Source organism: Plecotus auritus, assembly GCF_963455305.1.
Source record: "Plecotus auritus genome assembly, chromosome: 1".
In the NCBI taxonomy this organism is placed as follows: Eukaryota; Metazoa; Chordata; class Mammalia; order Chiroptera; family Vespertilionidae; genus Plecotus; species Plecotus auritus.
In genome coordinates, this window is record NC_137770.1 from 11,966,506 (window position 1) to 11,993,174 (window position 26,669).

Genomic DNA, 26,669 nt, shown 5'->3' on the forward strand with positions numbered 1-26,669 from the left:
GACCGTGCAACGCCAACCTTTTGTCCGGCCGCACTGAATGGGCAATTCAGGCTTTGTGCAGCTCAATTGAGGAAGCAAACATAAAGACAAGATTCCTGAGAGCTCCGGCCGCCTTCCCATGGATATCCCAGCCCCTCGTTAGAGAGTCCTTCCCCGCTACCTTTGCCCACACCAGTGTGCGCGGGCCCTCGCAGGCCTGCCTCGGCCCATGCCTCGGGGGACGGGGTGGGGAAAGAGAGAGGAGAGGAGGGAGCCGCTCAACACTCAAGGACAGCGGCGAAGGCCGCCTGCCCGGCTTACCCGTCCGATTGTCTGCACTGGAGCATGGCAGCCGCGGGCCGGGAGCCTGTGGGGAGGAGGACAGGCCCGTCTCTCGTCTCTCGGCCCAGCCCCGCCTCAGTCCTGGACTTTTTAAACACACACCCCACCCCCTCGAGAAACCAGGGAACCGAGGTCAAGGGGAGGAGGGCATGGAGGCCGAGGGGGAGAGAGGGGCTGAAGGGTAGAAATTTACCGGGAAATGATTGCATTTGGGAGCTGTCTTTTTTGTGATGGTCCCCATGGTGACAATTTGTGACGGCAAAGAATGTGGGAACGGGGCGCTGCCGCCTGATTGGGATGCTTTGTATCTGGAGAGGCGCTCCTGATTGGCCTGAGGGGCCCCCCAGCTCTGGGACTTGTCCTCCATTCAGCCCACTCGAGGGCGGCACAACTGCTTCCAGCCGGACAACCGGAGCTCGCAGGCCGCACGGGCCTGACCCAGGTCTGCGGCGGGAACCAGCCGGGCCACGTTGGCCGGCCGGCCCGCACCCTCGGTCAGTGTGGAGGCCCAGGCGGCTGGGCCCAACTGGGTGGGGGCGTGGGGCAGGCTGGGGCCCGGGGGAGGGGCGAGGGGCTGTGGGAGGTGGCCCAGGAGGCATGAAATTGCTGCAGATGCTTCTACAGGGGTGTTCCCGCTGCCACAGCCTGAGCTCAGCCCGCCAGGCAGGCCTGCGCTTGAGTGCCAGACAGGGGTCCTGCCCGTCCTGCATGAGAGCTGGGGGTGGAGCGTGGGGACCGAGGAGGGGGGCTGCTGCTCGCAGGGCTGGGGCGGGGGTGGGAGGAGGAGGGCACCACCAGGGAGACAGGGGTTTGGCTTGGCTTGAAAGTGGAGCAGTCACCTCTGCTCAGAAAAGAAAAGTCTCGCTGGCAAGGGTGCACGTTGGCAGCGTGGTGTGTGGGAGACAGTGGGCTGGGAGCGAGGAGACCTGTACTCCGGCCCCGGCAATGCCACCTGTGGCTGGGTCACCTTGGGCAAGTCACCTGACCTCTCTGAGCCTCAGCTGCCAGGAGAGGGCAACAGACCCAAGAATACTCATGTGTCTGAGCCTGGTCCATCCCCGATGCTCAGGACACGCTGGAATGGGTGGCCCATTACCCGGGACTCTGTCTGGAGCTGAGAGGGGCTGGGGCCGGGGCCACTGTTTGCAGCCACGTGGCCTTTGGGGAGGGCTGAGTTGGCTGCTTGGAAAGACTCCAATGGCCTGTGTGTCCCCCAGGTCAGCGCTGTGCCCTTCCCTGAAGCTGCCAACCACGAGCAGACCACCCTCTTCATGGAAAGCCCAGTGCAGTGGCCCCCCTGGTGATGGCATCCGACAGTGACGTGAAGATGCTGCTGAACTTTGTGAATCTGGCTTCCAGTGACATCAAGGCGGCGCTGGACAAGTCGGCGCCCTGCCGCCGCTCTGTGGACCACCGCAAGTACCTGCAGAAGCAGCTCAAACGCTTCTCCCAGAAGTATTCAAGGCTGCCTCGGGGCCTCCCGGGCCGAGGGGCTGAGCCTCCCCTGAGAAGGGGGCCCGAGGACCGCCCCGGGAGGCTGCCCCTCAATCCTGGCCCTGATGCCAGCCCTAGCGGTGGTGGGGACTGCAAGGAGAAGGCTCTGGGGAACCCCTACAGGGAGGAGTGTCTCTCTAGGGAGCAGACCCTACAGGGGCAGAATCCAGGAGCGGCCAGGCCTGGCCAGGTGCCCATGAGGAAACGACAGCTGCCCGCTTCCTTCTGGGAAGAGCCGCGGCCCACCCACAGCTACCCCGTGGCGCTAGAGGGGGTGCTGGGCCCCAGAGAGGGACCTCCCTATGAATGTAAGAAACACTGCAGGGGCTTGGAGCTCTTCGGGCCCGAGATGGCCCTGATCCCCATGTCCCCAAGGGCACTGGCTGAGAAGGAGCCCCCCAAGTTGCCTGGGGTCTCCCTGGTGGGCCGTGTCAATGCCTGGAGCTGCTGCCCCTTCCAGTACCATGGACAGCCCATCTACCCGGGCCCTCCAGGGGCCTTGCCGCAGGGCCCGGTCCCCAGCCTGGGCCTGTGGAGGAAAAGCCCAGCTTCCCCCGGGGAGCTGGCCCATCTGGCCAAGGATGTGGATGGCCCAGGGCAGAAGGTATACAGGCCCGTGGTTCTGAAGCCCATCCCCACGAAGCCGGCCATGCCCCCGCCCATCTTCAACGTCTTTGGCTACCTCTAGTGGGGCTGCGGGGCCTTGCTCCCGCCTCCGGCCTGCGGGCGCGTTGGGTCCCAGGGGCTCCCCTGTGAGGAGCGGGCCGGACAGCAGTGTGGCCTCTTGAGAACCTTCCCTTTATATGTGTGTGGGGCGGGGGGTGGGGGCAGGCGGGGGCAGGATCGGCCCGGCCTTCTCAGGCCGTCGCCTTGGGAGCTGCGGGCCGGGCTCAGCGGGTCCCCCTCCAGCCAGAGCCCGACAGATCACCCCTGCCCTGCCCCCCGCCTCCCCCCTTCCCTGTACAGACGTTGGGCGGCGGGGCTTTGCCCGGGTCTGCCAGCCACCCCCGAAGCCGAGTTACACATCTGTTGTTCTGCCGCCCACTCTGTAAGGCAGTCTCAGTTCTGTTATTTTGGTTCTTTGTAAATATTAAGAAGGTTTAAAGAATAAAGGCATTTCTTTTGCAGTTTCCACATCTTGGGTCTCACGAAGTGGAATGGTGCCCAGGCCTACGTGCGGGCTGCGCCCAGGAGGAGGGCTGCCCACGGAGGTGACGGCTGGGGGAGGCCAGCAGTGGCAGTGGGCACTGGAGGCCAACCTCGCAATTCAAAGGAGGGAGGGTGTGACGAGCCACCAGGGAGGGCGGTGCCGGGGGGCGGAGCTGGGTCCTGCGTGGCCCTGCGTGGGGTGTGGGGCTGGACCTCTTCTCAGGCCTCCTTGCCCCATCTGCGGAAGGGGGGTGGGAGGGCAAAGGCCCCCCTGTGGTGCCTTCCACTTTGATTAGGACTCAGACTCCTTCCTCACCCGAGGCTCCCGATGGCTGAAGGACTTTCCCACCTGCCCATTTGTACCCCAGGGCTCCCCCAAGGCCCATCCACAGGGACGGGCAGCCACACTGGGAAGTGGTTTATGTCCGCTGGTCTCGGAGGACTTCAGAGCCACGGAGGCTGTGTGGCACAGGCAGAGTGGACAGGGGGACCTCACCCAGGACCCTCCCCTCAGCTGCTCTGGTCTTCAAGAGCAGGGAGGGGAGCAGTAACAAGCGTGTGGATCCATTCTGATGAGGCTCAGCCCCTCCACGCAGAAAAGCAGAATGTAAAAAGCACTAATCGGGGCTCTGCCACCTACTCGCTGTGTGACCTTGGAAAACTTACTCAACCTCTCTGTGCCAAAATTTCCTCATTGGAAAAATGTGATTGAAAATAGGCCTGCTTGGCGGGTCGATGTGGGGGTGATGTGAGTTCTGCTACCCAAGCGGGGGAAAGCTGCACAACCAAAGGCCACCTCCCCTGGTTTCTGGCAGTGTCTGTAGGTCCTGCCGTGCTGGTATTTCCATGATGCTATGGACGGGGCCATCCAGCCTCCACCCGGCCCTGAGAAAGAATGGAGCTCCGGGAGGCCTGTTTTCTCGGGTGGGTGCTGCCCGAGCCCACGGCGCCTGGGCCCCCACAGCCGGGGTCCACTCGGCCGTTCCCAGGGCCTAGCTGGAAGTGTATGAATTCAGATGCAGGGAGACTTGTCCTGGAGGCAGAAAACGTTACTGAGCCACGGCTCAACCGAAGTGCTGGCACCGAGTCCCCACATGGGAGCAGCGGGGGAAACACACACCTAGGAAGGCTTTAGCGCTGCTGCACCCGACCAGAAAGCAAACTGACCCCGTTCAAGGCGAAGCGGGAGCCCACCTCCTGCTCACAGCCTCAAATCCTGGCACCGGGTCCGACGTGCTCCTGCTGACGACGTGGAGCGGTGTTCGGGGCTTTGAGTGTTTGGTGACGCTGTGGAGACATCGCTGAGGCTGAAATCCTATGCAGGGAGTGGGCCGGGCTGGGGAAGCGTGGGGTGGGGTTTCTGCAGAGGGTGGTGGCTGTGAAATCCAGCAGTGAAGGTCATAAGCTGTACCAACTGCACAGCCTGAGCGCCAGCTAATCAGAAGGACCCTTTAGCTGCTGGGCTGTGGGGGTGGGGCAGGGACCTGAGGAGGTCAAGTCTGGCCAAGGCACTTGGAAGGAAAGGGTCCTGACCAGTGGCTGTGACCAACTGACATGGACACAGATCAATAATGCAAGAACCCAGTCCTGAAGGAGTGGTAGCTCCGTTGATGGAGCGTTGTCCTGATATGCGAAGGTTTTGGGCTCAATCCCGAACCCAAAGAATCAACCAACCAATGGGTGCATAAATAAGTGGAACAACAAATTGATGTTTCTCCCTCTTTCTCTCAATAAGATTTTTTTTAAAAAAAAAAAAAAAAGAAAGAAAATAGCCTGGCCAGCGTGGCTCAGAGATTGGGTTTCAACCTATGAACCAGGAGGTCACGGTTCGATTCCCCTTCAGGGCACATGCCCGGGTTTCGGGTTCAATCCCCAGTGTGGGGCATGTAGGAGGCAGCTGATCAATGATTTGCTCTCATCATTGATGTTTCTCTCTTTCCCTCTCTTATTCTCTAAAATCAATAAAAAAAATTTTTTTTAAAGAAGGAAAATAATCCAAGGACCCAAATGTGGCACCAGGACATCCCAAGCCCAGGGGTCCACATCCTATAAGTAAATGGTGCCAATAGGCAGTGGCTGAGCCCCCCTCCCCTCCCCCTCTCCCCTCCCTCCTCAACCTCTCCTTCTCCAGGGGTGTCTCACTAGACCACCCTGGGGTGCCTGGGGCCACTGCCTGCTAGGACCCTCGAGGACCTAATGTGACCAGAGAAGGGCCATAGATGACAAGTTTGCCTGAGAGCCAGCCCCAATTGCACCTGAACATTTTTCTGTTCCAGCCCATCACTCACTGCCCCCCACCGCACCCATCAGGGTTGAACAGCCTCAGTCTGAAAGGACCAGGTTTCCATGGATTTTTTCAGGACCACTGGAGCAAGGCAGCATGGGACCGTGGCCATGCACCCCTGGGCTGGAACCCCAGGGACTGGCAGTGTGTGCCCGGGCCCATCTGTACCACGAGGGAGTGGGCAGAGTTCCGCTGATTCCCCTCTGACCGTGGCTTTAAAGTGTTGCTTGGAAGGCTTTTCCTCTCCAGGCGGACGCTGGGACTCACCGGTTCTCTGGAAAGCCCGCAGGTAGGAGCTGGCAAGTCCATGAGGGCCCCAGCGATGAGGAACCCGAGCCCCAGAGGAGCGAGCTAAAGGCAGAGCTGGGCGTAGAACCAGGGCTCCCCACACCTGCCCAGCCGCTCGCTTTCCAAGGCCTGAAACCAGGTGTGACCCGTTAAGACTCTTCCAGATCCCGGGGCAGCCGGCACAGGCTCTCTGCGAGGTGGCCTGCCCAGGGTCCCCTCCATGGCTTTAATCACACTGGGGAAGAGAGCTCTGGGGAGTCCCCTCAGCGTCCGTGAAACAGGGCGTGCTGGGCTCAGCGCAGGGGACTCAGCTTTCTCACCTGCACCATCGAAGGTGGCCGGCAGCTCCTGCCTGGCTCACCCCACAGAGCCGCACGGGGACTGGGGCAGCCCAAACCAGGGTGACCCATGCGCCCTGTCCCCAGCCCCCGCCCTACCCCCACTCCCCCCACAAGCAGGGCTGAGGGCCCCGGGCCCTGGCGCGTCTGGTGAGAGGGACCAGGCTGGGCAAGGAGGCATCTGTGCAACATTTATTGTACCAGGAAGCCCTCTGGGACTGAGGGTCTCCATAGCCCCCCAACAGGCCATACCTGTGGAGGGGTTCACAGAGCAGAGGGACAGGGGCAGGGGCAGGGCCAGCTCCACAGTGAACTTGTCCAGGAAGGCACACTCAGCCCTGAGCACTCCAGCGCCCCTGCCCCACGTTCTTCCCCGCCAGCCGCCCCGCCCCGCCCCCCCCGCCCCACCCCCCCCCCCCCCCGCCCCGGGAACGGAAGTTCCTGCCCTTCCTGATGGCAGAGAAGGTCTGGGATCTACTCGTCCATTTGCAAAGAAGCAAAATTTTCTTCCTCCTTGACATCTTCCGTTCTCTGCTCTGGGCACAGCTCTGGCCCAGAGACCCGGCGAGGTCACAGCGGCTGCCCCAGCTCAGGGGGAGCAGCCCACAGCCTCGGCCATCACCACGTCCCCTGGATTTGGGGACACCGCGTCCTGAGATTCAGTGAAACAGTCTGAGGAGCACTCCTCCATGCGCCCTGGTTACTGGGTATTCTCGTACTTCAGGTACCGAATCAGCCTGCCGGGGAGTGGCAATGTGTCCAGGAGTTTTATACGGTATTTGCCAATGGCCTTCCGAACTTGCAGCCTGCAAAGGTGAGCCAGAGGTCTCGGAGGTTCTGGAAAAGGACAGAGAGATGCTGACCTGTCCTTTGCAAGCTGCGAAGGGTTTGCTTCTTCCTCCACATACACAGCCTGGACCCTCAACACATCCCTTAGCAACAGGGTGAGGAACCTGAGCTATTAAATGCCTCCGTGCATGCAGTTCAGCTCCCGGCTCCGGGTGGTCCAGAGACCAGGGCAGGGACCGGGCAGGGACTGGGCAGGGACCAGCAGGTTCCGGGTTCCAGAATCCCACCGAGCTGCCTCGCCCAGGCGGCCCCTGCGGGTGCCTCCTCAGTGAATGGAGGACAGTGGAGTTGTCTCAGCTGGTGGGGGGCGGGGGGGGGGGCGGGGGGGGGCAGGGTGTGAGGTAAAAACAGGGACTGATACGACCAGTAATGGGGTCATTTATTTCAGCCCTGGGCACAAGGACTGGCAGAGCGAAGGTGTTTGTTGCATCAAAGGCCATTAATTTACTCATTCAACAAACGCATGCTGACCCCTTGGCTGTGCCTGGCTCTGTGGCCAGGTCCGAGACAGCGAGGTGCCGGCCAGGGACCTCTGCAGAAGGCTTTCACCCCGTACACTGCCATCTGAGCGGGGACTTGACAATCGGGCAGGAATTTGCCAGGCGAGGAAGGGAGGCAGGGGCATGCCAAGCAGGGGAAACATCAGTCAGTGCCAGGCCAAGGAGGCCCTGGCCGCCCGGGGAAGACGGACACAGAGGGCACGTGGGGGAGGGCAGAGAGGCCAGGCAGCCGAGGTGAGAATGTGCCGTCACTGCTCTTCTGACACTTCCACCGCCTTTCGATCTCCCTTAGGACAGAGCCTGCCTGCTGGGAAGCTTGCCCCTTTCTCAGCTGAGCGAAGACTGAACTTGGGGGGCGGGGAGGCCAAAGGCCACTGGTGGGCAGAGGACCCCGGACCACCAGGACTGGGCTGGTGGCCTGGATAACTTAGGAGGCTGGGTTTACAGGCCACCTCTCAGAGCCCCTGTCCGCCCTTCCTCGTGAATAACAACATCAGCATCACAGCATTGAACGAAAAAGCACAGAGGGAGTGTTTTGCAGATGGAGGGTCGGCTTTAAGGCAACCAAGCAGGTAGTGGTTAAGAACTATTTGCTCTACCTGTTACTAGGTGTTTGGTTCTGCTCATTTTCCCCGGGACGCTGTCTAGTTGTAAGGGATTAGCTTTCTCTCGGGAGGAGAGCGGGAGGGGACCATGAGGGGCAAGGCCAGCATCCAAGCACGGACTGCTCCACCCTCTAGCGGCCGTGGAGGGTCATGGTGACAGTAACCAATGACTCATGAACTCAGTGAATGCTTAGTGAGCATCTAGAGCTATGCCCAAGTCAGTGCCATCCTCCCCCTGCTGCCGGCCCAGGAACTCTATCAAGGGTCTCAATTCAAGTGCTTCCCAGGCATTTGTCCAAATGCAAACCCTTACAGTAGGTTTAGGTTCAAAGGGGCGTGGGGATCAAGGGGAAACCTGTCAAGTCAGAGTCGGGCCCTGGGACGTGGGGCACCTGGACAGGCTATGAGCCAACACAATCTCACCTGGCAGCGGTGGGATCGTACCACTTGCTGCCTGTCAGTCTCTGTGCTACAGGACTGACACTTGGCCAGAGTTGGGACTGTACCCCTCGGAGCCAGAGAAAGCCAGGGGCAGCCCCTCGGAGCCAGAGAAAGCCGGAGGTAGCCCCTCGGAGCCAGAGAAAGCTAGGGGCAGCTGGAACCCCTCTGCGCAGGCACCCGATTCTCAGTATAGGTGTCAGCACCCAGTCCCCCTGATTCTGACATCTCACCTGCCCAGTGAGCTCTCCAATGCTTAAGAGGGATTCTCAAACTGGCTTAGCCAGGCTGCCCCACCTACACTGCATACAGCAGCTGGACGCTGGCCAAACCTCACCTCACTGCACCAGGCACCTCAGGCTGGCACAGCTGAAGGGGGCTGGACACGCCCAAGCTCCTCGGCTCAGATGCGTATCCTAAGGCCCACGGCCACCTAGCAAGCTCCTGGCTCCGAGCTCAGGGGGCCTGCCTCCTACACCAGTGCTGCTCCAGGTGGGTTTGTAGACCAGCAGTGCTGGCACCGCCTGGTGGCATGCTGAAATGCAGGCTTTCAGGCCCTGCCCCAGACCTGCGAGCCAGCTCCTGCTCCCGTGTGTTTCAAATGCACTCTGCAGTGTGAGACACTCTAGGTCATTGTTCTTTCCTGGACCTCACCATACTGCCGCTCTGCGGCCCACAAACATGGGCAACTTACTCTGAGCGTCCCGATGTCCCTTAGGGAGCTGGGACTGTTTAAAATGTCCTGGAAAGACTTAGTGGAAGGACTCGAATGGATCAAACCTGGATTTGAATCCCAGCTCTGCCACTGACTAGCGGTGAGACCCTGGCCCAGGTGACATCGTCCCTGTGGGTCAGTCTCCTCAGTTACAAAACAAAGAATCACGAAGACGCTGTATGTGACTCACAGCACAGAGCCTGGCCCAGAGCAGGTGGGTCACCAAATGTTGGTAGCAGTCACACGCCCTGAGCCCGGAGTCAGGCAGCGAGGCCTGCCAGCCGCAGTGACAGCCCTACCTGCCTTCTCCCTGATGACGGCCCAGTCCTCGTAGCTGTCAATGTGCTCCTTCAGCCGCGAGCACAGCTGCACGTTGCCCACGTAGTCCAGAAGGACGTCGATGATGGGCCCTGCCCAGCGGCTCACCTCGGGGGTAGACAGGATCTCGCAGAACTGAAAGGGAGCACACACCGCGCTGGGACGCCCAGGACAAGGGCACCGCCTCCGCCAGCTCACCCTGCAGGTGGCAGCCTCAGGCTGGCGAGGGGAGGACGTGTCCGAGGACAGACACTGGGTACACCCAGGTAGGATCCAGTCCCTTCTCTCATCAACGCAGGCCTCTGCTGCCAAAAATGGGCGGTGGGCAACTGAGGCCACTTGCATTACCTCTCTAAGCCTCAACTTCCTCACCTAGAAAATGGGTATATAACACCCACTTCAAGGGTTTATGAGAATTAAAGGGGTATGAACATCAACTTCTTTGCACACAGTAGGTGGCCCATAAATGATGGCTGTTAGCCATTGTAATTATCTCCGAGAGCAGCGTGTTCTAACTTCCTTGCATGTTAAGTTCTGACTTCTTAAGTCATCACCATGGACAGGTCCAGCTCTGATCTTGCATCTCACCTGACCAGACCAACCTGCTCTCACCTCCATCCGCATCCTAGTCATTCAACCTCCCTTTCCAGCCACAGGTTTGCTGGGGGTGATGACCTCTTTTTTTGCAGAGTTCCCCACCAGCTCCCTGCCCCACTGTTCCTTCCTTAAATTCCCCAAGACAGCAGACCAGAAAGGATTTAATTGTTCCTATGAACCACTAAGTCCTGCTGCTTCTAAAACATTCTAACCACCCGGTTCCACTGCCACCAAAGTGCACTAACTGCTAATCCACATGCCCTCCAAAGGCATTAACTGCGAGACCACGCCGCCTCCGAAGCATGCTGGCCTGGCCGCATCCCAGGCGTCTTCCCCGCCTCCAGCCCCCCCACCCCTACACACACACACCTACCTGGACCACGCTGGGCGCCTTGTCGCAGGCAGGCACGTCGTTGAACCTGCTGGAAGGGGGCGGGACGGGCGGGTGCGGGCCGTTGCCGTACGTGCAGGAGAAGCAGGGCTCGCCGTTGCAGCCGAGGTCCATGAGGAACTTGAGCAGCGACAGGTACTTCATGGAGAACATGATGGTGGCGGGGAAGGAGGTGGGGTGCGTGGCGATGTAGGCGTCGATGTTGGCGCCGTGGTCCAGCAGCAGCTGCATGATGTGCAGGGAGCCTTGGCGGATGGCCACGAGCAGGGGGCTGATGATGTCGCGGTTGGGGTCGGCGCCCGCCTGCAGCAGCAGCTCGGCGGCATAGGCGTTGTTGTTGACCACAGCGAAGTAGAGCGCGGAGCTGCGCCGGTCCTCGTAGAGGCGCGCGCGCTCGGGCGCCAGCGGCGCGTTCACGTCGAAGCGCGCGCCCAGCAGCGCCTCGAGCACATGGTCGTGGTTGCGCTCGGCCGCCAGGTGCAGCGGGCTGATGCCGCTCCTGCGCACGCGCGTGCGGCTGGTCACCGGCAGCAGCATCTGCACGATCCTGCAAGGCGGAGCGCGCATGCGCGGGTCACGGTCCAGCAGGGGGCGCTGAGGGACCAGGCTCGGCCACTCACAACTACTCTAGGTAGGGAGGCACGAGCCTGCCAGCAGGGGGCGCTGAGGAGCCGGCCAGCCTTCCCAGTTACTCCTTTTGGAAGGGTGGTCTGCTGCTGTCCCTACTTCACAGAGAGGGAAACTGAGTCTCAGAGAGCTTCAACCACCTTCCCAAAGTCACATACCCAGTAAGCGGTGGAACTGGGTGACCATGAAGTCACCCCCCCCTGTCCTGTAAGTTTCAATGCCTCTTATGCTGAAGTCTGACTCCAGCCTCTCCCAGGTTCTCTGCTCTGCCTGTGGCCTGGAGTGGGCTGGTCAGTCCCTGCTGAGGCTGGAGATCCCTGGGCAGCTCTCTCCCGCTGAATCAGCACTTCACTGCCACCAAAGTGTACTAACTACTAGTACTGTCAGCACTGCCGTCAGCACTTCACCTGCGTTAACCCTCCCAATAGCCCTATGAGGTGGGTACTGGTATTATCCTCCTTTACAGATGAGAAAACAGAAGCCCAGAGAGGGTATGTGACTTGCCCAAGGATGCACAGCCAGTAAGTGATGGAGCCAGGAATTGAATGCAGGTAGTCCAATTCCCCCTAGAGAGAGGACCACACTCTTAACCACCCCCTTATGTTTTGTGTAGCAGATATGCCACGGGGCTTCGCATTCTCCATGATGCACTACTTGTCTGTCCCGTTTTACCTTCCCTGCAGCCCTATGGGGTACCCAGAGCAGGTCTGTGGCTCTCTTTTAACTGATGTGGCTCAGAGAAATGAAGCGGCTAATCAAGGGTCGTAAAGCAGTTCTGGGGGCTTGACCCCTTGTCTCTGCTGCTTCCCCTGGACCCTTGCCACCTGCAGGAACAAGCTTCTGTCATGATTTCAGACCCTAATCTGTCTAATCCTTGATGACAGGTGACCTCACGGCCCCATGTGGGCTCCAAGGAGGTGGCCATGGCAGGGCAAGGCGGTGCCACCAGGCCTGTTCCCACGCCTCTCTGCCTCCTGGCACGTTGATTTCCCTGCTTCCTGGAAATCTGATGCCAGCAACCTCTGCTAGGGTCTCAGTGGAAAATGTTATTATTGTTAGTAATGCTTTATTTACCTAAAATCTCAAAAGGAAATTCGACTAAAACCTCAAAAGGAAATTCACACATCAGGGGGACTAATTGCCTCCTAATTTCTATTTGTGCAGGCACAGGAGGCCTGACCTTGCTCTGCAGAGGTGCTGGTCAAAGGCAGGGCTGGGGCCTCACCCTGGACTGAGGCCATTGGCAACAAATGCTCGCTAACAGCCGTAACCTGCCCAAGCTCGGGAAAGAACAGCAAGAGGGACTGCCCGGGGCCACCCGCCAGATGGGGCTGGTATCTCTGGCAGGTCACAGCTGGTCTCGAGCAATCCCCCACTGAATGGAGGAAAAGTGGCCGAAATGTGGGGACGTGACTGGATGCTGCCTACATGCCCAGAAGCAGCATCTTAATGATGTAGCAATACCATCTTATTGTCCGCCTCTGTAGGACTTTGCCAACCTGAACAAGAATGTATGACGCTGGACAGGTCTGGAGATCAGTGTGTCCAGCTGTCCCATTTTACAGAGGGTGAAACTGAGGCATGGGTGTGGGACGGGAATAAGAGTGAGGTTGGACCGGAGGTGAATGGCAAAGCCAGGCCAGAATATATGTCCAAGGCCAGACCTTTCCGTGATGCCCCAGTCCACCTAACACAGGGGAGTGGCCATGTTGGCGTCCCTACTGCATATCCATATCGTCACCTCTCTCCCCGAGCCCCTTCTGTGGGCTGGAGGACAGGCTGGGGCCTTCCCCCAACTCCCCTGGGCAGGTCCTGGGACCACAGAGTGCTTGCTGCTCAAAGGGCACTTATGAAGAGGAACAGAGGTGACCATTGCCCAATAGAACCCTCGGTGTCTAAGAGGCCCGGTTCCCTGCCCCTCTGGAACTGATCCTATGAGCTGATCTCATTCTCTCTCCGTAACCAATCAGCAAGGTCGATTGCTCTGCCCAGGTTACAAAACACGATTTAATAATACTTTCACTGAGATTGCTGTTGAGCATAAAATGAGATCTTACAAGTTCAGCTGAGCTGCGCATAGTAGGCACTCAATAAGTGGTAGCTATTGGTATCTTGGCCACCAGGGTGATTATATATAGCACACTGCCCTGCTGCTCAAGACATGGAGGCGTTCTGGGTCACCGGGTCACGGTGGTGTGACCTTTGTCAGTGTTCAGGGTAACTTTGACTGTGAACAAGACTGTCACAAAGGAACCAGCCACCCACAGACGGCTCCGCGGCCAACACGGCTGAGCTACTCTGTGTCAGCCCTGCCGTGTGTGTGTGTGTGTGTGTGTGTGTGTGTGTGTGTGTGTGTGTTTTGTGGAGGGGGGGGGATTACCTCTTCTTGAGCCCATGTGATGCTCATGCTGGAGCCAGCAAAGGTCCACCAGTGGAGCATCTGCCTGAGGGTGTTCCCAGCGCACAGAGGGGCCCCCGCCCAGGAGTGGGCAGCGTTTCCAGGAGCTGCTGGGAGCTGCAGCAGGAAGCAGGTCCTCCATGAAGGAGGAAGGGCAGGCACACAGTGGAGCTTGCTGAGCATGCAAACTGCCAGTTCTCATCACAGTGCAACTCAGAATCACTCAGGGAACTGCTGAAAATGCAGAGTCCTGGGCCCTGCTGTCCAGGTCCTGATTCAGCAGGCCGCAGGGACCTGGGAGTCTGCTGTAGGTGACCCATGCCCCACACCTTGAGACGCATGGATGCCGACCCTCACCATTTCCCGCAGAAGACACAGGCAGCCAACCTGCTTCCTGCAGGGGGCGGGGTGGGGAATGAGGCCTGTGCCCAGGCTCTCCCCTCTCATTTCCTGTGAGGCCTTGAGTTCTGAGCCTCAGTTTCCCTTGTAGTTCATGGGGGTACTAACTTGCTTGTGAACGTGCTTTATAAGCTACATTTTAATTTAATGTATTGAATGTTCTCTATTCTGCTTAGAGTTTTAAATGGCTTGCAAAGACAGTATAAATTAGAAGTAAAACAGAAAGAATATTAAAGAGCAAGAAGGTCAAAAGTGAGGTCCAAAATGTATGTCTCTGTTACATGTCAGCTGCAGAATGGACGCTAAGATACTGGTTTGCTGCCACAGCAGTTTTTCAACCGGTGCGCACAAGAATGTTTAAAACATGCGATACCTGGCTATTTAGTTAGGAGCACCGAGCTCTTTACCCTTAGATTGTCAAATAAAAAAATGACAACAACCAAGACAGCAATAGCCATCTGGTGTAAATGTGTCAAAATCATACCTATTTTTTAATGTCAGATCAGCAAGTAAACACAACGTATTTCTTGGTGTGCTGCAGAATTTTAGTAATTTGTTATGTGTGTCATGAGATGAAAAAGGCTGAAAATCGCTGCTCTACTGGGCTACACAGTTAAATTGTCTGGAGGAGCCCGTGATTTGTGGCATGCACCAATTTCTGTGGTGTGAATACTCTCCCCATGGCCAATTTCAGGCTATCAACGTGAACAGTCGGCTCATGTAAGCCGGTACTGACCAGCTCTAGCACAGCTCTGCTTCCCGTGTGCCCTAGGACCACTGTGGAATGCTCTTTCATTATGCCATGAATTCGTGTGTGTATGTGTGTACAGACCTGTGCACCCCTCCTCCCACCAGGTCCCTCCCGGAGAAGTAAGCTTCTCTCATTCTGCTCAAAGTACCCACACAGAGTAAGTGCTCAGTAAAGGTGAGCTATTATCACGGGTGCTGTTTGTATTATTGTAGGCATCTTGCATGCTGGCTTATTGCCTTAAAGGTTGTTTTTGCATCTTCACCAGAAATAACCTCAAGTCCAGATGCGTATCTGGCACCTTGAGTGGAATTCCTATAGATGTGACATTGGGGATGGGTGAATTCCTACCATCTATCGGCTGTGTGACTTTGGGCAAATCGCTCAACCTCTCTGTGTCTCAGCTTCCTCATTTGAAAAACAGAGATAACAGTATCTACCTGGGAAGATTTGTTAAAAGGATCATTAGAAGTGGACTTATCAAAAGGATTAAATTAGTTCATAATGGAAAGTGGTGGTCAGAGCTAGTGTTTGCTTTATTACTGTCATTGCTGTTGCTGTGGGAATTCACCCTAGCTGGCCAGATGCAGAGTGCTTTTCCTCTTATCCTCCAAAGGTACCCTCCCCTCTGACCGAGCCTTCCTCATCCTGTGGGCGGGACACTCGGAGCCCCCCAGTGTGGGTTGCGGGGGGGGGGGAAGAGGGGTGGGTGGCCTGGCGTGGGCTGACCTGTAGTTGCCCTTCTTGGAGGCAACGTGAAGCGGGAGCATGCCGTCCTTGTTGGCCTTGTTGGCGTCGGCGCCCTGCGACAGCAGAAACTCCACCACCAGCTGGTGCTCATTCTTACAGGCCTCGTAGAGGGCCGACGCGCTGTCGCTGGCCTGCGTGTTGATGTCAGCGCCTGGCGAAGAAGAGGCAGACCAGTGAGTGATCAGGGGGTCACTGTCCCTGATGTGATGTCCCTGTTGGGCTGTGCTAACCTCCGTGACACATTGGGTCCTTAGAAAGGAGGGGTCCCCCTGGAGGACCCCCAACTCCCTTCTGGAACACCGCGACGCTGGGGCCTGCCTGCCTGAGCAGAGGCCTCTCGGAGGGGAAAAGCTGTCACACCGTGCTGGCAGTGAGCACTTACTAGGTGCCGGGCACCGTGCTTTACATGGTTGTGTCTTTGAACCCACAACACGACCCCGTGTGATCAGTACTACTCTCATCTCTGTGTTACAAAGCACAGAGAACCTAGGCAACTTGCCCCAGACCCGCCAGCTCCTAAGCGAAGAGCCGGAACTTGAACCTGAATAGTCTGATGGCAGAGGCGTGGGAGATGGCCTGATGGCAGAGGCCAGTCTCTTCCCCGCCGAGAGGAAGGCCCCCGCAGGTCTTAGAGAGCACAGAGCCCCCTGGTAAAGAAGAACCCCAACAACAAATGCCAGCCTCCGCCTCCCGCTTCCAAGAATACACGAGGAATTACTTCCTGTCTCCCTTGAAAGGGACACTGCTCTGTGCTGACAGGAGGAGGAGGCAAGCCTGGTGCCAGTCTCCCTTCAGCCCCTCCATCTCCTGGCGGTGAGGGGGAGAGCCGCTGCTCCGGTTTCCCGGACTGTCCGCAGCCCCTCTTACTCTGGCAGGAAATGGAACTGAGAGGCAGCAGACAGTCAGGAAGGGCTGAAATCCAAAGTGTCTGGTAACCACAGCTCCTCCCTCGGGCCCCCTGCCTAGCTCAGGTTTTCTGATGAGCGTTCCTTTTTGATGACTGATTTCTGGTCGAGTGGACCGAGCACAGGCTCTGGGGACAGACAAGGACCGGCTGAACTTCTGTCTCCTGGCTTACAACCTCCGTGCTTGGGCAGCCTTCAGGGGCCCCGTTCCCTCATCTGCTGATGGAATAACGGTACCCACTAATTGGGATACTGCGAGAATAAGTAAATATCTGCTATACACTGTGTCCCCCAAAATGCATAGGTTGAAACCTAACCCCCAATGTGGTGGTGTTACGAGGTGGGGCCTCTGGGAGGTGATTCCATCTGGAGCCCCCAGGAGTGGGATTTGCACCCTAATCAAAGGGACCCCAGCCCGGCTGGCGTGGCTCAGTGGTTGAGCATCGACATAGGAATTAGGAGGTCACAGTTGAATATTCGGTGGGGGTACACGCTCGGGTTGTGGGCTTGATCCTCAGTAGGGGGTGTGCAGGAGGCAGCCGATCAATGATTCTCTCTCACCATTGAGGTTTCTGTCTCTCCTTCTCCCTTCCCCTCTGAAATCAATAAAAAAAAAATATATATATTTTAAAAATGGACCCCAGAGAGTCTCTCACTTTTCCAGCCTGTGAGGACACAGCGAGATGACGGCTGTCTATGAACCAGGTAGCGGGCCCTCACCAGGCACCAAATTTGCCAGGCCCTTGACCTTGGACTTTCAGTCTCTGGAACGGTGAGAAACAGCGCCTGTTGTCTGTGAGCCAGCCAGTCTGTGGTCTGTTATGGCCGCCCGGTGCCTAGCACAGAGGAGGTGCCCTGCAAATGGCAGTTCTCCGGGGCGGAGGGGGCTGGGCACAGGGACGGGGCGGAGGGGGCGACGGCGAGCAGCTCTAACACCGGCTCTGTCGGGCTCCCTGGAAGCCCGGACCCCGCTGGCAAAGCCGGCTGCTCGCACAGGAAAAATATTTGGATTAAAGATGGACTCAGCCCACCAGGGGAGCAGGCCTTGACTCGGCGTCGGCGGGAGAGCTCCACAGATGTGCAGAGTCGGCCGGTTCCCGCCCGCGGAGACCCTGCCCTTGGCCTAGCCTCCTTGCCTGGCTCCCAGGACCCTGCCTGTGCCCCTTTGTCCTCAAGCTGGTCAGTCAGGGTTCGTCCCTGGCTGGAGGAAGTGCCCTGGGTCTGTTTCCCTAACTGCGCAGGCACATGTTAAGTGGATGCTTATCTGAGCAAAGTCCCACAAGGGCCACTCTCGAGGCCCAGTGGGGTGGCCGAGTGCAAAGAACATGCAGGTTGGGATCAGATGGATGTGGTCAGAATCCAGGCTCTGACCGGGTCCAGTCATCTAACCTCTGAGCCTCTGTCTCTTTATCTACAAAATGGGATGAGGACATGACTATGGAGAAAACCACATTGGCCTACTCTGTGTTCATGCTTAGTACAGTGTCTGACACATAGTAGGTCTTCAACAAATTATTCCAACTCTGCCCCAGGGTTTGGCTTACCTCTGGCCTCTCTGTTGCTAGAGGGAGGGTCTCCTCCCAGAGAGAGAGAGAAAAAAAATCTGAAGTGTTCTTGGGGGAGATAAAGATATAATGCTCTTTAACCAAAGGACATCTGCCATAGGCAATATTGTTTTACTTTCTCCATTAAGTGAAAAAAAATTTTTTACAGACACAGAATACAAAGACCTGAGTTCAAATCCCAGCTCGGCCACTAATTTGCTGGGTGCCTTTGAACAAATCACTTTCCCATGCTGGTCCCTGGTTTCATCGACTATAAAGTGAGGAAGTGATCTAAATGTTGTCTGAGGGCCCCTTCTGGCCCCAAAGTGTGACGTGGTGGAAAGAGAAGTGGTTGTGGTATCAGGAGACTAAGAGTCTGGCTGGTTCTCCCACCAATTTGCTCTATGACTATAGAGAGCTCACTTCCCCTTTCCGGGCCTCAGATTCCTCATTTGTAAAACAAGGATGTTGGGCTAGATGAGAGATCGCCAATATGGGGCTGGTGTTCCACTCCACCGCCTCCCTCCCCCGCACCAAGTTTGCGCCTATTTCAGGCATCACTGGTGGATCTCAACAGGTTTCCCACTGAGCCTAGATCAGCCGTGGGCAAACTACGGCCCGTGGGCCGGATCCGGCCCGTTCGGCTGTTCTATCCGGCCCGCGGAGCCGAAAGAGCAGAGGGTTCTCTTGCTCTCCCCTCCGCTCCTTTACTTTGAATTTATATTAGTTCACACAAACACTCCATCCATGCTTTTGTTCTGACCCTCCGGTCCAGTTTAAGAACCCATTGTGGCCCTCGAGTCAAAAAGTTTGCCCACCCCTGGCCTAGACACAACCTCAGAACCCTTCTCGACACAGCACTCCGAGAAGATAATCAGAGTGTGCCCACACGGTGACACCGAAACTTGCCTGCCCTTGGATTGGATCTCTGAGGACCTTCCTAGCTGTACCCCCGGGGGACTCCATAACCCAGGGATCCTCAGCACTCACCGTGCTTGGCCAGGAATCTCAGTGCCTCCAGCTGCCCGCTCTGGGCGGCCACGAACAGGGGTGTGATGCCGTAGGCATTCTTGGATTCCACCTTGGCGCCACTGCTCACTAGGATCTCCATGACCTCCAGGTCATTGCGAGAAACAGACTCGTGCAGAGCTGTCCAGCCTCGATTGCAGCGATGGTTGGTGTCCGCGTTGTACTGCACCAGAATCCTCACCGCCTCCACGTTCTTGCGCTCACAGGCTGTGCCCAGGGAGAAGCGAGATGGTCAGCAGGGCCCCTGGCAGGACCTGGCCAGCCAAGAAGTCATTTGTTTGTTTGTCCATTCATTCATTCATTCACTCACTCATCAGCCATTCATTCAACAAATATCCAGCAGGTCAGGGCTAAGGTTTAGTGCCTGCATAGGACATACAACTAAAAGTAATAGTAATACTAATTAGCATTAATATTTGTTGATGTGTGTATAGCACATAACTATAACTATAACATATATGATGTTATATATAACATAACTATATGTTATGTTATATAATATAACTATATGTTATGTTATATAACATATATATGTATATATATATATATATATATGTATATATATATATATGTTATATATGATGCCTATATGTTATAACTATGGGTTCGACGCTCAACCACTGAGCCACGCCAGCCGGGCTGGGGTCCCTTTGATTAGGGTGCAAATCCCACTCCTGGGGGCTCCAGATGGAATCACCTCCCAGAGGCCCCACCTCGTAACACCACCACATTGGGGGGTAGGTTTCAACCTATGCATTTTGGGGGGACACAGTCTAAAGCAGATATTTACTTATTCTCGTTCTATAACTTATTAATAGTTATAACTTATTCTGCATTCTCCACAGATGTGCAGAGTCGTTATATATGACTATATATATATATATGTGTGTGTGTATATATATATATATATATATATATATATATATATATAGTTATGTATAGGCATATAACATATATAGTTATAACTATAACTATAACATAACATTTGGTTATGTGCCAGGCACTCTCTTCTGAGCACTTTACATGACTAACTAATTTAATGCTCCCAACCATTCTTGAGATATGTAGTGTTATTATCCCTTTTCACAGAGGAGGAAAACGAGGCACAGAGAGGTTAAGTGACTTGTCCGAGGTCACACAGACAGTAAGTGGCAGAACTGGGATTCAAACCCAGGTTGTTGGGTCCAGAAAATCTCTGTCTCCTGGAATGTCCCAGGATGCCTGATCTCAGGTCCCTTTCCAGTGTGACCTGCGTCAGCCTTCCACATTGCCAAGGCCTGAGGAGGGGGACAGGCCACATTCCTGCTCAAAACCCCTCCTCGCTTAATTTGGGGTAGAAGTTATCTCCTGAATACAGTTCATCAAGTCTGTCTTAACCTGCCCCAACCCCCCTTTTAAGCCTCCTCTCTCTCTGGACCCCGAGTGCACTCTTTGCTCTGGCCAGAGTTATCACCAGGGAGCCGGGGCACTTGTCCAATGAACTACCCCTGGAAGCTTCTCCGGCTCAACCAGGGGGCTGAGAGAAGGAATGGGGCTGCCTGAGTAGCGTTTCAGACAGGACCCTAGGCGAAGCACCCCATCCCTGCGCCTGTAAAGCAGAGGTAACAAAACCTTCCTGAGAAGGTGCTGTGGGAGCACTGGGCAAGGTAGTGCATGGAAGGTTCTAGCAGGGTGCTTAGCACATAGTTGTAGCTTATGCAGGACCGTGAGCTTTGGCTATAACTCACCCCACCTCCTGGAAGCTCTCACCCTGCATCCTAGGACCTCCCACCCAGCATTCTGGGAGCTCTCTCTGAGACAGCTGAGGGTCCAGGTGATGGCTGTGGTGGCCGAGTGGACCTGGGTTTGGGGGAGACACTTCCACCACAGGTCTGCAGTCGACCCAGTCCCCAGCTACCCAATGTCTGCTGCCTACAGAATGTTCCAGGTGTTGGATACCAGACACATGGGAGAGGGGGGATTGCTGTCGTGTTTGAGTGTAGAGGCCCTCTCACTTTTGCAAGACCCAAGGTTGATGTAGGCACAAACTAGATGCTTTATAGGGTAGGAGTTCAGAGCATGGAGCTGTCATATACCTTCCCAAGTTTAAATCCCAGGTCTGCCCCTGGCTGTGCTCCTGGGTACCTCATTGCAGGTCTCTGTGCCTCAGGCTCTCATCTGTGAAATGGGTATGCTATATATATAAAAGCCTAAGCCACTGTCCAACTGGTAGCTATGACACACACTGACCACCAGGGGGCAGATGCTCAACTCAGGAGCTGCCGAGCTGCAGTGACTTGGCAGCTGTGGTTCTCGGGTGATGCACCCAGAACCAGAGAGGCGGGAGCCCGATTCCGGGGTGTGTCACCCGAGAACCACCCTCTCGCAATCTGGGACCCCTCGGGGGATGTCGGAGAGTTGGTTTTGGCCCAATCCCCACAGGCAGGCCGAGGGACCCCACCTGTGCCTGAATCCGTGCACCAGGCCTCTAGTATATGAATAAAAGGACAGTGCCTGGCATATAGAAAGCTCTCAATACGTGTCAGCTGTTAGGATTATTCAGATTTTGACTCTGGGCACTTGCTAGGGTTGCATTGTCCTTGGATGATGTATTGATTCAGCCACCAGTTTTTGGTTTTCTTAAGCATCCCAGAGGTACAAATTCTCTCCCGCACCTCTTTGTCTTTGCCTGCGCTTTCCCCTTGCTTGTCCAGCTGGCAGATCCTCCTGTTCAGGCTCAGTCCAGGACCACCCTCCTGTGGGTGCCCTTCCCCATGTCAAGGCCCCTGCCCTGTGCTCACTGGTGCCTTGAGCCACGCTCTTCACTGCCCTTAGCTGACTGTTATGTGAGTCGATGCCCACTGGCCTGGGAGAAGGCTCAGGCATGGATGGTTCTTTCCCATTCTGAGCCCTCAGTGCTCCTCGGCCTGCCTAGCCCAGGAGAGGACTTGGGAAATGTTGACCGAATACAAGCACAAATGAGAGAATCAATGGCCTAAGTCATGCATCTGAGTGAGGCTGCCCCTTCAAGTAGACCCTATGGGGCCGGGGGCATGCACCTCAGGAGCAACGTTCCCGATCGCCCACCTAGTTTCTGGACTCTTCCTCCGGGAAGCCCACCAGGGGGGCTCACCTTTGTAGAGAGGTGTTTCTCGGGACTTGTTGGAGATGTCGGGCTCGGCCCCAGCCTGCAGCAGGGATTGGAGGCAGTCCAGGTGTCCCCTGCACGTTGCCAGGTAAAGGGCTGTTTCCTCCTGCAGGGTGCGCTGGTCAATTGTTGCTGGGTACGCTGGGGAGGACAGGCTGTGCATTCATCAAAGAGGAAAATACCTGCCTCTCCCCTCCGCCCCCCACCCCACCCCAACACAGAGCTGGTCAGAGTTTCCTCCCAATTCCAAGGACAGACTTATGTGGCACCTGCCTAAATTGGCCACCCAGCCTGCCTTCGTCATCTTGGCCCTGGATTCAGTAGTTTTCACAGGGCTGTTTCTGCTTCCTGGTCATATTCATCCAGCTCAGATGCCACCTCCTCTGGGAAGCCTTCCCTGGTTGAACCTCCTCCTTCTGCGAATGACCCTGTCCTTCCCTTACAGTCCCAGCGGCCACTGCTGGAAGCTCGGTCTCATGCACCTGTTTCTGCCCTGGAGTACGGTAGGCTGTCTGGGGTCTGTGCTGCTGCAGGTGTCCCCACCCACATCTGGCTTGGGGGGAAGCCGAGGCTCAGAGAGGAGGCATGATTCACCCAGGGTCCCACAGCTGTGGGGGACGGCCTTGGCGGGCACAGGCACAGCTGCAGTATTTTCCACACCAAATCAACCTCTGGAACATTCTAGAACAAGCTGGCAGTAGCTCTCCCCAAAGCCAAGCCCCCCTCCTTCCTTTTCTAGGAATTAGGCTCTCCTGTCCTGGGAGGTCCAGAGAGGCTGGGTGGGTGAGAGGAGGTCATTGCATTCGGGGACAAGTCATTTTCCCACCCCCACCTTGGAGACTTTAACTCAGGAGTGAAGCTTGTCACCCAGGCTGTGGGGCAAAGAGCACGAAGCTGTCGGAGGAGGAGCCCTCGCCCTGAGTCCCACTCCCAGGTCCGGCTGCACCCAGAGCGGCGGCCTCACCTCGGTGCAGGGCCTTCAGGCAGCCCAGCTGGCCGTAGTAGGCCGCCTCGTGCAGCGGCAGCCAGCCCTCCTTGTTGGCCTCCGCGAGGTTCCTCCCCGCCTTCATCATGGCCTTCAAGGCCTCTTCATCATCTTCCTTGATGGCCTTTAGCACAGGGTCCACGGGCCTGTGAGAACGAGGGGTGGGGCCTCCTCAGAACCCAGGCAGACACAGGCTGGGCCAGGCCGCCTCTCTCCCAGGGGGAAAGCAGGGCCTGCTGTGGCCAGGAGCAGTGCAAGCTGTGGGATCATCTGCCCTGCCTGGCCCTGCTGGTCTGGACAGGTGCTCAGCCCCCCTGCAGCCAGCATCCTCTGCAATAAGGAGAATAATCCTAACCCACAAGGGTGTGCCCTGGGAGCTCGGCCTGACCTCGGCCCTGACCTTGGCCCTGACCTTGGCCCCTCCAGATCTCAGCTCCGTCGCAGCTTTCTCAGCCTGCCTGGCCAGGTCAGCCTCTCCCTGCCTCCAGTCATAAGCCCTCATATAACCACTGGCCTTCAATGTTTTTGAATGATTGTTTGACCACTGTCTGTCTCCCCCACTGGACTATGAGCTCCAAGAAGATGGTAACTGTGTCTTTCTTTTATTTCTCATGATTTAATTCCCAGGGCCAAATCAGTGGCTGGCCCATAATAGGTGCTAAATAAACATGTGCAGGAAGAAATGAAAGAAGGAAGAGAGAGAGAGATAGAAAGAAAGGAGAGAGAGAGAGAGAGAGAGAGAGAGAGAGACAGAGAGAGAGAGAGAGAGAGAGAGAGAGAGAGAGAGAGAGAGAGAGAGAAAGGAAGGAAGGAAGAAAGGAAGGAAGGAAGGAAGGAAGAGAAAAAGGGAAAGGAGGGAGAGAGGAAAGAAAAAAGGAAAAATTCAGAACCAGGGAACCCCAACAATTATTTCACACCTTCATCCCTTCTGTTTCCAAAAAGATAGTCTCTTTTTTATTTTTTATTTTTTATCAGAGTTTTGCTTGTTTCTTTGGGAATTTCATTTACATCTTGTTCAAAACATTTGTGGCAACGGCCTCCCTGGAGCATCTGGAGGACATACTGGCCTTTGTTACAAAGGTAAGTGTGGGTCGGGATCAAGCCGTGCCAGTGTTCAATCCCCCTGTGAGCATCCTGGGGCGTTTTCACAGCTTTAATCTCCACACGCCCGCCACGTAGGGAAACTACTAGAAATGGTTGAGACATGGCAAGCTCCTCCACTTCCACAGCTGGAAATGGGGGTCCCTTTTAGACAAAGCTCGTTGGTGGCTGAAAGAGAATTAGGGGACCCCTCTGTCCCTGTGGTCGTTAGTGGCTGCCTCTAGTATTACACCAAGACCACGTCCGCCAAGAGAATTGGAGTTTACAGAGCCGGCCTCCGAAGGGATGCAAAACCGACCCCGTGGGCGGTGTTAGCGATACTCCACCACCTTCCCTGAGCGCAGGGCTCCCGCGCTGACCAAGCACCTTCACCCCTGGGGCCCGACTGCACTTTGAGCAGCTCTGAAACGAAGGCACAGACCCCTCCGAGGGGGACTCTGCACTCAGCACCCCTCTTCTTGCTCCCGACCTTTATCCTCACCCCAGAACGTTTAGCAGCTGAAAGACTTAAGTTCTAGAAGGGTTAATCAATCTGATTAATCAACCAATTTAAAACTCCGAATGTCAAAAAGAATTCAGGGCTAATACAAATGATAACTTCTTTGCTTGGCTCATGAAAGCCACTCCATTTGTTCATTCATTCATTCATTCATTCATTCATTCATTCATCACGCATGCATTCACAGAGCTCCCTCCCCCCATCCTTGGAGAGTCAGTGAAGACCATGATGCCTATGACTCCCAGGTCTACTCCTGGGGAACATTCTGCAGACGTGGCCCCACTTCCCAGGGGGAGAAGTGACAGGCCCCACCCCTGTCCGAGGTGGGGATAGGCCCTGAGGGTCTCCAGGGCCAGCCCCTCTACCCTCCCACTGCTTCCTCCAGCCTCAGCGGACTTCCCCCTGACTCTCAGCCTCTCGGTTATTAATAGCTTCGGAGCTTAGATGCCAGTTAAGTTACAGACCCAGCAAGCACTATGGGTAACTGACCAGATAAGCCCTGGAATCCCCATCAGCGCCATCACTGCCACCCTGATGAGTTCCTCTGACGCGTGGCCAGCGCAGCCCCCGTTGGTGTCGGGGAAAAGCCCCAGGGGGGTATGTGGCCGTCTCCCTGGAAGGCCTCCTGGGGGCCCCGGCTGAAGTGGAAAGAGGCAGCCGGCTGTTCTTGTGGCTTTGAGGGGCACGGCATCCTGAGAACACTCTCAGGGCCCGCCACCAGCCCGGGTGTCCTCCTCTGTGAGCCCAGCCAGAGGCCCGCCCCGAGGGTGGGAGTGGCCCTGGGGTGTCAGGCCCTCAGAAACCAAGGACCTGAACAGGACCCTGGAGGCCACTCTGTCCTCTAACCTCACAGCGACTCCCGGGCCGTCACAGGAAACCTCGGCAGCGCCGAGACCAGAACCCGGGTTTCCTCCACAGTCAAACTCCCACCTGCAACACCAAGGAAGTGGGGGCTCCAAACGGGCTGGGGAGGGGGAGCAGAGATGGGCCATTCCTCCTCCCCTCTCCCCAACATAACTGGGCAAGCAAATAGGGTGCCAGCGGTGGCCCTTCTTTTGATTTTAGCAGCTTCTGGGGTCCGTATGGGGAGAGAGAAGCAAACGGTACAGAGCTATTTTCCCCGGACACACCTAGCCCATCACCCTGGTGCCGGCAAACGGATCCTCCGGTAATCGGTAACTCGATTATTTCTGGATTTTAGCACCTGGCACTTAACTAATAAAGGCAACAAAGCGAAACGAACCCTGCCCCCCGCAGTGATGACCCGGGGTGGGGGGAACTGAGACAGAGGGTGTGGCTGACTTATCAGCTCTGGCTCCAAACCCCTCTGGGCCTCCGAGGTTCTAGGGCCAGCTCCCCCGCTGGGACCCCAGATTCAGAGCCCCAGCACACAGGGCTCGTCTGGGGCTTTGAGAGGTTCATCACAGTCCAGCCTGGCCATCGCTTGAGGGCAGAGTCTGTGACCCCCAAGCCCAGCTCAGCAGGAGCACTGGGTCTCAGGGGGACACCCTAGGGAGGGGTGTGCCTGGGAGGTCCCCCCAGAGTGCCCCCCCTGCCTGGCGCCTGGGGGCTGGCTTCCCACCCCCTCCCCCACCGTCCCCAGTTGGGAGAGAAGCCTGGATGGTCGGGGGGGGGGGGGGGTGAGCAGGCTGGGGGTCACTTACGCCAGCTGGGAGGCCTTGTTGCGGTTGTATTTCTGCATGACCCCCTGGAACAGGCCCAAGTGGGCCGAGCCGCTCTCGGGAGGCGCCGTGGACCTGGAGGGTGCAGGGCAGGAGTGAAAGAGGGAAAAATACTCTGCATATGAGAAGCAGGTCATGGCCAGAGGCAGGTCCGAGGACAGAGGGAGCGCGAGGGGGAGAGACTGACAGACAGACGCAGGGCTCTGAACCAAAGCAGATGGCCCGGTCCGCTCTGTGCTGGACACAGCTGCTGTGTCTCGGATTATTTTTGGCCCTTGGAGGAAGCCCTGGGAGATTTAAATGACCATATAAGACAACAATGAGGTTAACCTCACCCCCACTCCTGCGGTCCCCTTCCCCAGCCAACCACACAGGAGGCAGATAGGAAACAAGGTGACATTCTTTGCCCGGGAGGATGTGAGACGTGTCAGCCGCAGGTCCCAGGATGAAAGGGGCTCAGCCTCGGCGCTGGCCAGGCCCGGTCCTAACGGCGATGGACAAGAGCTTCATGGGGGTGGGGGCAGGAGAGCGACGCTGAAAGCCTGGCTGGTCTTCGTCCCCACCCCACCTGGCCGGCTCCTCATTAGC

The 26,669-nt window shown here is 56.7% G+C and overlaps 2 protein-coding genes across 2 annotated transcripts in view; one reads left to right on the forward strand and one right to left on the reverse strand.

Moving 5' to 3' along the window:
- The first annotated feature begins 300 nt into the window (after window positions 1-300).
- Window positions 301-2,953, forward strand: FAM181A (family with sequence similarity 181 member A). Its single transcript, XM_080666857.1, has 2 exons — window positions 301-815; window positions 1,539-2,953. The coding sequence occupies exon 2, from the start codon at window positions 1,625-1,627 to the stop codon at window positions 2,501-2,503; it is 879 nt and encodes a 292-aa protein (XP_080522983.1). The 5' UTR covers window positions 301-815; window positions 1,539-1,624; the 3' UTR covers window positions 2,504-2,953.
- A 3,094-nt stretch (window positions 2,954-6,047) lies between these two features.
- The window catches only part of ASB2 (ankyrin repeat and SOCS box containing 2), a 36,755-nt gene continuing 16,133 nt past the window's right edge, over window positions 6,048-26,669 (reverse strand). The window contains exons 3-10 of the mRNA XM_080663646.1: window positions 26,064-26,156; window positions 22,779-22,945; window positions 21,800-21,955; window positions 18,649-18,894; window positions 15,189-15,360; window positions 10,270-10,834; window positions 9,281-9,434; window positions 6,048-6,711 (exon numbers count right to left, since the gene is read on the reverse strand). Coding sequence (XP_080519772.1) covers window positions 6,575-6,711; window positions 9,281-9,434; window positions 10,270-10,834; window positions 15,189-15,360; window positions 18,649-18,894; window positions 21,800-21,955; window positions 22,779-22,945; window positions 26,064-26,156 — 1,690 coding nt within the window. The 3' untranslated portion in view covers window positions 6,048-6,574. The remainder of the gene's footprint in view (window positions 6,712-9,280; window positions 9,435-10,269; window positions 10,835-15,188; window positions 15,361-18,648; window positions 18,895-21,799; window positions 21,956-22,778; window positions 22,946-26,063; window positions 26,157-26,669) is intronic.

Bases quoted from the DNA above. Each gene is read 5' to 3' on its own strand.
- FAM181A (XM_080666857.1), top strand. From the start codon at position 1,625: ATGGCATCCGACAGTGACGTGAAGATGCTGCTGAACTTTGTGAATCTG.